This window comes from Vulpes vulpes, chromosome 11 (genome assembly GCF_048418805.1).
Source record: "Vulpes vulpes isolate BD-2025 chromosome 11, VulVul3, whole genome shotgun sequence".
NCBI lineage: Eukaryota > Metazoa > Chordata > Mammalia > Carnivora > Canidae > Vulpes > Vulpes vulpes.
This window is the reverse complement of record NC_132790.1, coordinates 49255166-49267840: the sequence shown is the minus strand read 5'-3', so window position 1 is coordinate 49267840 and position 12675 is coordinate 49255166. Positions and strand designations below refer to the sequence as shown.

Here is a 12675-nt window from a genome sequence, read left to right as displayed (position 1 = left end):
CTTTTTATCTTGATGAAGTACCAATAATTCATTTTTGCTTTTGTTTCTCTTGCCTTCATAGATGTATCTTGCAAGAAGTTACTGTGGCCAAGTTCAAAAAGGGTGTTGCCTGTGTTCTCCTCTAGGATTTTGATGGATTCTTCTCTCACATTTAGATCTTTCATCCATTTTGAGTTCATCTTTATGTATGGTATAAAAGATTGGTCTAGTTTCATTCCTTTGCACGTGGCTGTCCAATTTTCCCAGCACCATTTATTGAAGAGACTGTCCTTTATCCAGTGGATAGTCTTTCCTGCTTTGTTAGTTGACCATAGAGTTGAGGGGCCATTTCTGAATTCTCTATTCTGTTCCATTGATCTATGTGTCTGTTTTTGTGCCATTACCACACTGCCCTGATGACCACAGCTTTGTAGTACAACCTGAAATCTGGCATTGTGATGCCCCTGGGTCTAGTTTTCTCTTTCAATAGCCCCCTGGCTATTCGGGGTCTTTTCTGACTCTACACAATCTTGGTCCAACTCTCTGAAGAAAGTCCATGGCATTTTGATAGGGAACTGCATTAAATGTGTAAATTGCCCTGGGTAGCATTGACATTTTCACAATATTTATTCTTCCAATCCATGAGCATGGAATGTTTTTCCATCTCTTTGTGTCTTCCTCAATTTCTTTCAGAAGTGTTCTGTAGTTTTTAGGGTATAGATCCAACCTCTTTGATGAGGTTGATTCCTAGGGATCTCATGCTTTTGGGTGCAATTATAAATAGCATTCACTCCTTAATTTCTCTTTCTTCACTCTCATTGTTAGTGTATGGAAATGCCACTGACTTCTGGGCATTGATTTTGTATCCTGCCACACTGCTGAATTGCTGTATGAGTTCTAGCAATCTTGGGGTGGAGTTTTTTGGGTTTTCTACGTACAGTATCATGTCATCTGCAAAGATGGAGACTTTGACTTCTTCTTTGCCAATTTGAATGCCTTTTATTTCTCTTTGTTGCCTGGTTGCTGAGGCTAGGACTTCCAGTACTATGTTGAATAGCAGTGGTGAGGGAGGACATCCCTGTCTTATTCCTGATCTAAGGGGAAAGGCTCCCAGTGCTTCTCCATTGAGAATGATATTTGCTGTGGGCTCTTCGTAGATGGCTTTTAAGATGTTGAGGAATGTTCCCTCTATCCCTACACTCTGAAGAGTTTTGATCAGGAATGGATGCTGTATTTTGTCAAATTCTTTCTCTGCGTCTATTGAGAGGGTTATATGGTTCTTGTTTTTTCTTTTGGTGATATGATCTTTCATGCTGATTCCTTTACGAGTGAAGCAATCAACAAACCAGCCTTGTGTCCTGGGATAAATCCCAATTGGTCATGGTGAATAATTTTCTTAATGTACTGTTGGATCCTATTGGCTAGTATCTTGTTGAGAATTTCTGCATCTGTGTTCATCAGAGATAATGGTCTATAATTCTCCTTTTTCGTGGGGCTTTGTCTGGTTTTGGAATTAAGGTGATGCTGGCCTCACAGAATGAGTTTTGGAAGTACTCCATCTATTTCTATATTTCGGAACAGCTTTAGTAGAATACGTATTTTTTCATCTTTACATGTTTGATAGAATTTCCCTGGAAGCCAACTGGACTTTTGTGTCTTGGGAGGTTTTTGATGACTGCTTCAATTTCCTCACTGGTTATTGGCTTGTTCAGGTTTTCTATTTCTTCCTGTTCCAGTTTTGGTAGTTTGTGGTTTTCCAAAAATGCATCCATTTCTTCTAGATTGCCTAATTTATTGGAATATAGCTGCTCATAATAGGTTTTTAAAATTGTTTGTATTTCCTGGGTATTGATTGTGATCTCTCCTTTTTCATTTGTGATTTTATTAATTAGAGTCTTTTCTCTTTTGTTTTTAATAAGGCTGCCTAATGGTTTATCTATCTTAATTCTTTCAAAGAACCCACTCCTGGTTTTGTTAATCTGTTCTACAGTTCTTTGGGTCTCTATTTCATGGAGTTCTGCTTGAATCTTTATTAACTCTCTACTTCTGCTTGGTGTAGGTTTTATTTGCTGTTCTTTCTCCAGTTCCTTTAGGGTTAGCTTGTGTATTTGAGTTTTTTCCAATTTTTTGAGGGATGTTTTTATTGTGATGTATTTCCATTTCAGACTGCTTTTGCTGTATCCTAAAGATTTTGAACAGTTATATCTTCATTTTCATTAGTTTCCATGAATCTTTTTAATTCTTCTCTAATTTCCTGGTTGACCCTTTCATCTTTTAGAGGATGGTCTTTAGTACCCAAGTGTTTGAATATCTTCCAAATTTCTTCTCGTGATTGAGTTCAATTTTCAAAGCATTGTGTTCTGAAAATATGCAGAGGACAATCCCAATCTTTTGATATCGGTTAAGACCTGATTTTTGACCCAGTATGTGGTCTATTCTGGAGAAAGTTCCATGTGCACTTGAGAAGAATGTGTATTCAGTTGCGTTTGGATGTAAAGTTCTATAAATATCTGTGAAATCCATCTGTTCCAGTGTATCATTTAAAGCTCTTGTTTCTTTGGAGATGTTGTGCTTAGAAAAATCAGTCATTTGCAGAAAGTGCCATGTTGAAGTCTCCCAGTATTATGTAAAACTATCTAAGTGTGTCTTTACTTTGGTTATTAATTGTTTGATATACTTGGCAGCTCCCACATTAGGGGCCTAAATATTCATGATTGTTAGGTCCTCTTGTTGGATAGATCCTTTAAATATGATATAGTGTCCCTCTTAATCTCTTACGAGAAGTCTTGGGACAAACTTTAATTTATCTGATATGAGGATTGCTACCCCTGCTTTCTTTTGAGGACCATTTGAATGGTAAATGGTTCTCCAACCTTTCATTCTCAGGCTGGAGGTGTCCTTAGGTCTAAAATGAGTCTCTTGTAGACAGCAAGTAGATGGGTTTGCTATTTTATCCAGTCTGAACCCCTGTGTCTTTTGATGGGGTCATTAAGCCCGTTCACGTTCAGAGTTACTATTGAAAGATATGAATTTAGTGTCATCATGATACCTATTCAGTCTCTGTTTTTGTGGATTATTTCTTTGGGCTTCCTCTTTCTTCCCCTTTAATATTTCTTGCACAGCTAGCTTGGTGGTCACATATTCTTTCGGTTTCTGCCTATCTTGGAAGCTCTTTATGTCTCCTTGTATTCTGAATGACAGCCTTGCTGGATAAAGTATTCTTGGCTGCATGTTCTTCTCATTTAGGACCCTGAATATATCCTGCCAGCCCTTTCTGGCCTGCCAGGTCTCTGTGGAGAGGTCTGCTGTTACCCTAATACTCCTCCCCATTTAAGGATCTCTTGTCTCTTGCTGCTTTAAGGATTTTCTCTTTATCTTTGGAATTTGTAAGTATCACTATTAGATGTGAAAGTTTTGAACGGTTTTTATTGATTTTAGGGGGGATGTCTCTACCTCCTGGATCTGAATGCTTGTTCCCCTCCACAAGTTAGGGAAGATTAGATTGTTTCTTTTGTGGTGAGTTCTTCTATCTAGTCATTTTGCTCAGTGCAGCGGGCTAAAAACGAGTTGTATTGGAAAAAGGAAGAAAAAAAAAAAAAAAAAGAAAAGAAACCTAACCAAACCAAAACAAAAGCAAGGAGGAGTATCCTCTGGTTCTATATACTGTAAATCCCTCGACCTCCCCTGGAGCTTTCCAGCAATACTCGGCCAAGAACTTGTTCTTCCCCTTACCTTCCAGCTGGTCTTCTGGAGGGACGGACCTGCTGTGCTGATTCTCCTGTGTGTGCCCTTGGGGGAGATGCCCCTCCCCCCACCAGGTGCAGGCTCAGTGGGAGCTGTTTATCCTGTGAGGCCTTTGTTTCCTGGGGGCCCCGCTTTGTCCCTGGCACAGGGGGACAGCAGGAGGAACAACACTGGCAGCGACCAGCTCTCCAGCCCTGGAGTCAGCTCCCGCAGTAAGTCCCGCAGCTCCCAGTCCACACTGGCCTGGATGCTCCTGGCGCGGGCGGGTGCTGACCTCCATAGCTTGGGGGCGCCCGGCGCTGGCAGGAGAGTCCTTGCTGTCCTGTGCCCTCCCCACCTCTGCCAACCCCAGGGTGAGTGCAGGATCCTGCCCTGCGTCCGCTGGGCGCCCTGGGATCCCTGGCACTGCTGGCATTGCGTGCGGGGCCACGGCTCTTAAAGGCAGCAGCGCACAGACCCCTCCCGCAGGAGCCGCTGCCTGAGCTTCTCCCGAGGCCCCTCCAGGAGCGCTGCAGCCCTTTCCCGAGCTTGTCCGGTGTATGCAGGCTCTTCCCCGGCGCACCTCCCTGTTAGTGCCCCTGGGGGCCAGGAGGCCCCACCGCCCCTCCTGCAGTTCTGCCCAGTTTCCCTGCTGAGCGCCTTTCTGTCCAGGAAGGAAACGGTGCCGATTTTTAACGTTCCTGCTTCTCCAGGCCTGGGCTCTCCTGTCCTGTCCTGGAGGCTCTGGCCCCAGGGCCTTAGCCCGGCTCCTCGCCGGGCCCCTCCCCCACTGGATTCTTTTTTACTTTTCTTCCTCCTTCCTACCTTGCTAGAAGGCAAACTCTCTTCTCTGTAGCGTTCCATACAAATTTTATGATTATTTGCACTATTATTTCCTGTGAAAAATGCTGTATCTTGATGGGGATTTCATTGAATTTGTAGATTGCTTTGAGTAGTATACACATGTTAACAATATTTGTTCTTCCAATCCATGAGCACAGACTGTCTTTGCATTTCTGTCATCTTCAATTTCTTTTAGCAGTGTTTTTAGTTTTTAGAGTACAGGTTTCATCTTTGGTTAGGTTAATTCCAGGTATCTTATTTTTGGTGCAATTGTAATGAGATTTTTTAAAGATTTTATTTATTTATTTGAGAGAGAGAGAGAGCATTAGAGAGAGAGAGCATAAGCAGGGAGGAGGAGTAAAGGGAGAAGCACACTCCTTGCCAAACAGGAAGCCTGATGCAGGACTCAATCCCAGTACCCTGAGATCATGACCCAAGCTGAAGGCAGACGCTTAACCACCTGAGCCCAGGTGTACCAAGATTTTTTTCTTAATTTCTCTTTTTGCCTCTTAATTATTGTATAAAAATGCAATAGATTTCTGTGCATTATTTTTTGTATCATGGGACTTTATTGAATTTGTTTATCAGTTCTAGTAGTTTTTAATGGAGTCTTTCTGGTTTTCTATATAGAGTACTGGGTCATGTGCAAATAGTGAAAGTTTCACTTCTTCCTTACCAATTTGGATGCCTTTTATTTCTTTTTATTGTCTAATTGCTGTGACTAGGACTTCCAGACTCTGCTGAATTAAAGTGGTGAGAATGGACATCATTGTCTTGTTCTTGATCTCAGGGAAAAAGTTCTCAGTTTTTCCCCATTAAGGATAATATTTGCTGTGGATTTTTCCTAAATGGCCTTTATTATGTTGAGGTATGTATTCCCTCTAAACCCATTCACAAATGGGTGTTGTACTATGTCAAACGATTTTTCTGCTTCCATTAAAATGATCATATGGTTCTTACTGACATAATATATGATGTTGATTGATTTGTGAATACTGAACCAGCCTTGCATCCCAGGAATAAATCCCACTCAGTTGTGGTAATGATTTTTTAATGGATTGTTGACTTCTGTTTGCTAGTATTTTGTTGAGGATTTTTGTATCTATGTTTATCAGAGATATCGGCCTGTAGTACTCGTTTTCTGTGTGTGGTGTTGTTATCTGGTTTTGGTATCAGGGTAATGCCGTCCTCCTAGAATAAATCTGGACATTTTCCTTCCTTTTCTATTTTTTTTTGGAATACTTTGAGAAAAATAGATATTAACTATTCGTTAATGTTTGGTAGAACTTTCCTGTGAAACTATCTGATACTGGATTTTAGCTTTGAGAATTTTTTGATTACTGATTCAATTTGTTTTCTGGTTATAAATCTGTGCAAATTTCCCATTTCTTCGTGGTTCAGTTTTGGTAGGTTACATGTTGCTAGGAATTTATACATTTCTTCCAGGTTGTCCAATTTGTTAGCATATAGTTTTTCATAATATTCTCTTATTATTGTTAGTATTTCTGTAGTGCCAGTTGTTATCTCCCCTCTCTCATTTGTGATTCTGTTTAGTACTTTCTCTTTCTTCTTGAGAAGTCTGGCTAAAGTTTTATCAATTTTATTGACGTTTTTTTAAAGAACTAGCTCCTGGTTTCAAGTATTTGTTCTATTGCTTTTTTGAAGTTTCTATATCATTTATTTCTGCTCTAATCTTTAATATTCCCTTCTTTCTGCTGGTTTTGGGTTCTGTCTCATGTTCTTTTTCTAGTTGTAATGTTAGGTTGTTTGAGACTTCTTGCTTCTTCAGGTAGGTCTGTATTGCTGTAAACTTTCCTCTTAGAACTGCTTTTGCTGCATCCAAAAGGTTTTGAACTATTGCGTTTTCATCTTGTTTATGTGTGCTTTTTAATTTCTTCTTTGATTTCTTGCTGGATTCATTCATTGTTTGGTAGCATGTTACTTACCCCCCATGCATGGGTGGTCTTTCCAAATATTTTCTTGTGGTTGACCTCTAGCTTCATAGTGTTGTGATCAGAAAACATTCATGGTATGAATTAGATCTTTTTGAATTTGTTGAGGTTTGTTTTGTGGGCTAATATGTGATCTATCCTGGAGAACGTTCCATGTGCACTTGAAAAGACTGTGTATTCTGCTATTTCAGGATGGAATGTTCTGAATGTATCTGTGAAATCCATCTGGGCCAGTGTGTCATTCAAAGCCATTGTTTCCTTCCTGAATTTCTGTTTAGATGACTTGTGAATTTAGGTAAGTATTGTTGTTGCATTCTATCACCATCAATTTGTTCCTTTATGTTTGTTATTAATCATTTTGTGTATTGGGGTGCTCACATGTTGGGTGCATAAGTATTTACAATTGTTATATCTTCTTGATGGACTGTCCCTTTTATTATTATTATATAGTGTCTTTCTTTGTCTCTTGTCACACTATTTGTTTTTTAAAGTTTTGTCTGATATAAGTATTGCTACTCCACTCCTGCTACTCACTTTCAATCTGCAGGAGTCTTTCGGTCTAAAATGAGTCTCTTGTAGACAGTATATTGATGGGTCTCGCTTTTTTATCCATTCTGTCGTATTGCCTTTTGATAGTGTGCATTTCATATATTTACATTCAAAGTAATTACTTGTAAATATGTACTTATCGCCATTCTATTACTGTTTTGTGGTTGTTTCTCAAGATTTATCTGATCCTCTGTCTCTCTTTCATGGTTTGCTGGTTTTCTTTAGTGATATATTTGGATTTCTTTCTCTTTATTCCTTGCATATGTATTAATGGTTTTTGATGTGTGGTTTTTTAAAAGATTTTATTTATTCATAAGAGACACACAGAGAGAGGCAGTGACACAGGCAGAGGTAGCGGCAGGCTCTCTGTGGGGAGGGAGCCTGATGCAGGACTTGATCTCATGACCTGAGCCAAAGGCAGAAGCTCAACTACTGAGCCATCCACGTGCTCCATTGATTTGTGTTTACCATTAGCCTTGTATATAACATCTGCATATAGGAATCTGTATTAAGATGAATCCATTCTTACTCCCCTCCTCCCCATGTTTTAGGTACATGGTATCTCGTTTCACAGCATTAATTTTGTGGGTCCTTGACTGAGACTTTATAAAAAATATTCATTTTTACTGCTTTATTTTTTGTTCCCTTCCTTCATACTCCCACTTATTTATGGTCTTTCCTTTCCAACAAAGAGCTCCCTTCAGTATTTCTTGCAGGGCTGGTTTACTGATAATAAACTCTTCTAGCTTTTATTTGTCTGAGAAACTCTTTATTCTCCTTCTAATTGAATTGAATGATAGCCTAGCTAGCTAGAGTATTCTTGGCTGCACATTTTTCCCATGCAGCACTGTGAATGTATCATGCCACTCCCTTTTGGCTTGGAAAGTTTCTGTTGAAAAATCCATTTATTTTTATCACTGTATTTGCCATTTTTATTACAATATGTCCTGGTGTGGATCTGTTTCTGTTGATTTTGTTGGTAGTTCTCTGTGCTTCTTGGGTCTGGGTATCTGTTTCCTTACCAGATTAGGGAAGTTTTTAGCTATTATTATGTTGAATTAGTTTTCTGCCCCCTTTTCTCTGTTTTCTACTGCGACTTCCATAGTAATGTTATTATGTTTAATTGAGTCACTGAGTTCCCTCAGTTTATTCTCATTTTACATAATTCTTTTTTTTTGTTGCTGTTGTTCAGCTTGATTACTTTCCATTACTTTGACCTCTAGGTCATTAATTTGTTCCTCTGCTTCTTCCATCATGCTATTCATTCCACCAAACATGCTTTTTACTTCATTTATTGAGTCCTTTATCTCCGCTATGTTATCCCTTATCTCTGTGTTAAGGGTCTCACTCATATCCTCCAGTCCTTTTCTCAAGTCCAATAGGTATCTTTATGTTCATTACTTTAAATTCTCTATCAGCCTTGTTACTTACATGCTTCATTTAGATCTCTGGCCATGGCCTTGTCCTGTTCTTTCATTTGGGACAAATTTTTCTGTCTTCTCATTTTAGGAAAGTCAGCTACATCTCTTGTTTTTGAGGGTAATGGCCTTATAAAGACGAGGTCCTGCAGTGCTCTATGTAGTGTCCCCTGTTCCCCAAGGCCTGGAACTTCTGGGAGTATCTCCAATGTGTGCTGCACATGCTCTGCTGTTGTGTCCTGGCTGCTTTATCCTTCAGGCCAGTCATCTACAGAGGTTTCTTTGCCTGTTGTGGGCAGTGTTTGGTCCCTGTCTGAATGTGGTGTGTTTTAACTAGATGTGTTCTAGTCTGCTTGTGAAATGAGATATACTGTTACTGCTGCCAGAACCTAGCTCCAGAAAACTCCTGCCTTTGGGGATGCAGTGTTGGCAAAGATTTTGGCTAATCTTCTGCAGGTGGCGTCCTGCTGTTCTGGGACCAAGGCAAGCACAACTGGAAGGGCAGTTCCACTAGAGCATGGGGGGCAGGGCTTGGGTAAGCAATGTAGGTAGTGTCTGCCCCACAGTGGTTCCCACAGGTGGCTCTGAGACTATGCTAAAGGGTGGGGGAGGGAAATGGTGTCTGTCAGGTCCTTTGTTCCTAGAGGGGTCTCTTTGTGAAGCTGCATCTCTGGGACATGCTCCAAGATGAGCAAACAACCTCTCCACTGGGTGCCTCAGGTGCTCTTCAGGTCACTGTATGTCCACAGGCTCTTTGCTCCACCTCTATAAGAGCAGTACCATTGCCTCCGGGCTCTCCAGGAGCCAAGCCTGCTGACCTTTAGAACTCCAAGCTGTAAGCCCCACTAGTTGCTGGAACTCACAAAATTAGAAATTTGGCTCCTCTCACTTTCCAAGTCCACTGCTACAGGAATTCATTTTCACAGTGTGTTTCCCCCAAGTGTTAGTCTGTCTCTTGCCCTTCTCCACAACCATGGCTCCCCTTGTCCTGACTGCAATGGCCACAATCCATTCTTTCCCAAACTGTGTCTCTGCACTTCCTGCCTTTTTTCATGTGGCCTCTTCTCTACTTTTAATTGTGGAGTTTGTTCCACAAGTCTTTGGATCAATTTCTGGTGTGTTTAGCATGATTTAATAGCTATCTAGTTAATTTGTGGGATGAGGCAAGCCTAAGATCCTCCTATTCTGCCACCATCTTTCCTTCCATTCTCTGCCCTTTCAAATTCTCACTTCCTTATTTTTCCACAGAAGACTTTTTCACACCGATTTGCAAATGCAACTTGTATAAAAGTGATGGTAATTCTGTGTCACACGTTGTACAAATTCCCAAGCACTTAGCCTTTTGATTTGATTTAATATTTTTTGAATTAAAATTATTTTGATACATTCTAGTCTTTCTATATTTCCTTTATGATCTCTTCCTCTTATTTCATATTTTGAAAGAAATTATCCAATTACACATCAAATTTTACTTCTTTTCATTTACTATAAAGTCTATAATTTTAATAAGTCTGTTTCTAATTATGCTTATACTCTAATGATCTATCAAATTGATGGTCTTGTAGCTTTACCAGCACAAGGTAATCCCAAATTCAGTCCTGAAAATGGGGAACCACTTATTTCCCATGAACAAATCAACAAGGAGTCAGCTGTGCAAGTGAGAAGGCACAGAGCAGTCTTTCTGAAAACAATAAGCTGGGTACTGACAGAAGTACCAGAGTTACTCTGGAAAAGGACGGAGGTTACAGAATTAAACACATGTATGGCAGCATCTCTCTACAACAGGTTTGATTCCTGGAAGGGTAGAGGGAAAAAAAACAAGGCACATTTTTTTCTTGTCTACATTATGTCTTCTGAGGAGCTGCTCTGGCACAATTTGTGTTCTCCTGTGGGCTATGAAGTCTGGAAAAGAAATATGTGCCTGTGTGCACGTGTGTAGTGGGGCAAGTAGAGGATGCTACTAATCATATTATAGTTTTTTCCAGGCTCAACTAAGTATAGAATCAGAACAGATATATTCTTTTGTACCATAGCCTAAACAATTTAGGGTCACTAACAAGCCAATACAGAATTAGATTGACAGGGAAAATTGAAGCATATCCTCTAGAGAATTTTAAAATTAAGATACAGTTAGCATGTCTTTGATGGTTTAAGCAATGTCTAAGTGTGGCCTCTCATATCACCAAGAATCTGAAGAACATATAAGCCTTTAGAGACCCTAAAAAAACACTGCTGATTTAAAGGCAGTATATTTTTAAAATGGCACCTGGCCATAGCCCTTGATATGGCAGATGGTAGTGTACTGGTGATAATTAGGGGAGCCTTTCTTCACATGACTAACATCTACACAGTGCATTCTCTCCTAGGTTTCTTATAGTGTAATGCCCAAAGAGGTACATGAGCATTAAAGAAGTTTGGAACATGTGAACATAATATTAAGTTACAATACAGTATTTCATAAGAGTAGATATGTCTATGAAAATTCAAAATATGATTTTTCTTAATGACAATTTTTTTCACTCTATCAATTTAGCCAGAAAAATCTTTCCCTCAGCACAAATTGTATATTAATGTATCCTATTTTAATAATAAGTGTTAATAATAAGGTACTTGTTATGACGAACATATGTTTAAATATCATATATTCCCAATATTAAACTTTATTTTAAAAAAGTTTTTAAATGAAGAAATTCAGTCCTTCATTGAGAATATAAGAGGACAGAAAAAAGGAAACAGAAGTAAAAGTAACCCTCCCAAGCCTTTTGACTGTAGTTCACTGTATTCAAACACCAACTGGTCAAGCGTGCCTGGTAGGTAAACACGGAGGTAAGGCAAATAAGAAAAGGAATAGGGGAGCAGAGAACCAGATTGATTTTGATAAGCAATGCAGTAAGGTAGATGGCTTTGCTAAAAAGATTAGAAGGAGGGATTGAAAGAGGTTCTTGACTATGATACCTAGAAGTAGAGACAGAAGAGAAAGAAGAGACTTATACCTTGGTAAGAGGATTACTCTGTTTTACTACAGTTAAAAACTACCAATGAGAATAAATATTTCAGAAAAAAAGAAGAAATGGGCTGCTTAAATGCAAAGATGTGAAAATATCTGTTGACTTGTTTTTTAAGAAAACTGATATAAAATAGAGATTTTAAAATGTGTAATTGTGTATATATTTTCCTCTTAATGCAAAAACAGTATCTTAAAAGGAGATATTTTTTAAAAAACTATTTCATCAGTTTGATAGGTCCTGCTGTCGAAAAATTGCCCAATAAGAAGAAAAGAAAAAAAATCTTATTTCATTCTTTCTCAACATTGTATGAAAGAACTCGTCTTTTACTGGGAACTATTAATATTAAGGGTCATAAAGCATGTGAAATGCTCAGCACAGGGTCTATCCACTGTAAGTGCTCAATTAATTCTTAATGTCATCATTTTATAAAGAGCAGCAGATTCTGAGATACTACCACCTTTGGAAATATGGACTTCACATAACTTAATGCTAATGTTCTTTTCACATTTTGAGTGGAAAGCTTACCTCTTGCAAATGAGATTCCTTTTTCTTTGCAGACAAATTTAAATGTTTATCAAGAATAGAATAGTACTTTTCACTCTCCTTGTCAAACTTCTTCTTTCCATCCTAGGGGTAACAATAACAACAAAACATTCTAATTCAAGAATAAAACTGAATTCTTAACATTCCCATCAAATATCCAATATAAGTATTTTATAAAAACTTAGTGAGCTCCAACAATGTATAAAACTTGACAGCGTAAGAAAAAGGATGTGAAAACAAGTCATTTGAATATGTATTCAAACGTATTCAGATATTCTCAAAAAAGTTCATGAAGCTACAGCATGGAGGGAGGCAGGCTGGCTACAGTAGGATCCCTCTGAGAACTTTGGAATTCTCACCAGGAGATTCTGATCTAGTACGTCTGAAATAGGACCAAGAGAAAATGTCTCATTTTATGCTCTTTGGTGGTGTTGATGAGTTAATCTATAATTACGTTAGAGAACCACTCACACAGATTCTTTTCAGGACATCATTATTTCCCAGCTACAGAAAGATATTTCAAACAGTTTATTCTTGATGGGGGGAAAACAGGTAACATGAAATAATTAAAAGATGGTTCAAAGTCAAACCAAAAAGATTAACAACAACTTTATCATACACTCATCATAAACCTAATAGCTGATCTTTATTTATCCTAAA

At 38.8% G+C, this 12675-nt stretch overlaps 1 protein-coding gene across 9 annotated transcripts in view; it reads right to left on the bottom strand.

Moving 5' to 3' along the window:
- ARHGAP42 (Rho GTPase activating protein 42) overlaps positions 1-12675 on the bottom strand; it is a 280896-nt gene that overhangs the window by 90950 nt on the left and 177271 nt on the right. For all 9 annotated transcript variants that reach the window (XM_072726273.1, XM_072726275.1, XM_072726272.1 and 6 more), the window contains one exon: positions 11998-12099. In XM_072726273.1, coding sequence (XP_072582374.1) covers positions 11998-12099 — 102 coding nt within the window. The remainder of the gene's footprint in view (positions 1-11997; positions 12100-12675) is intronic.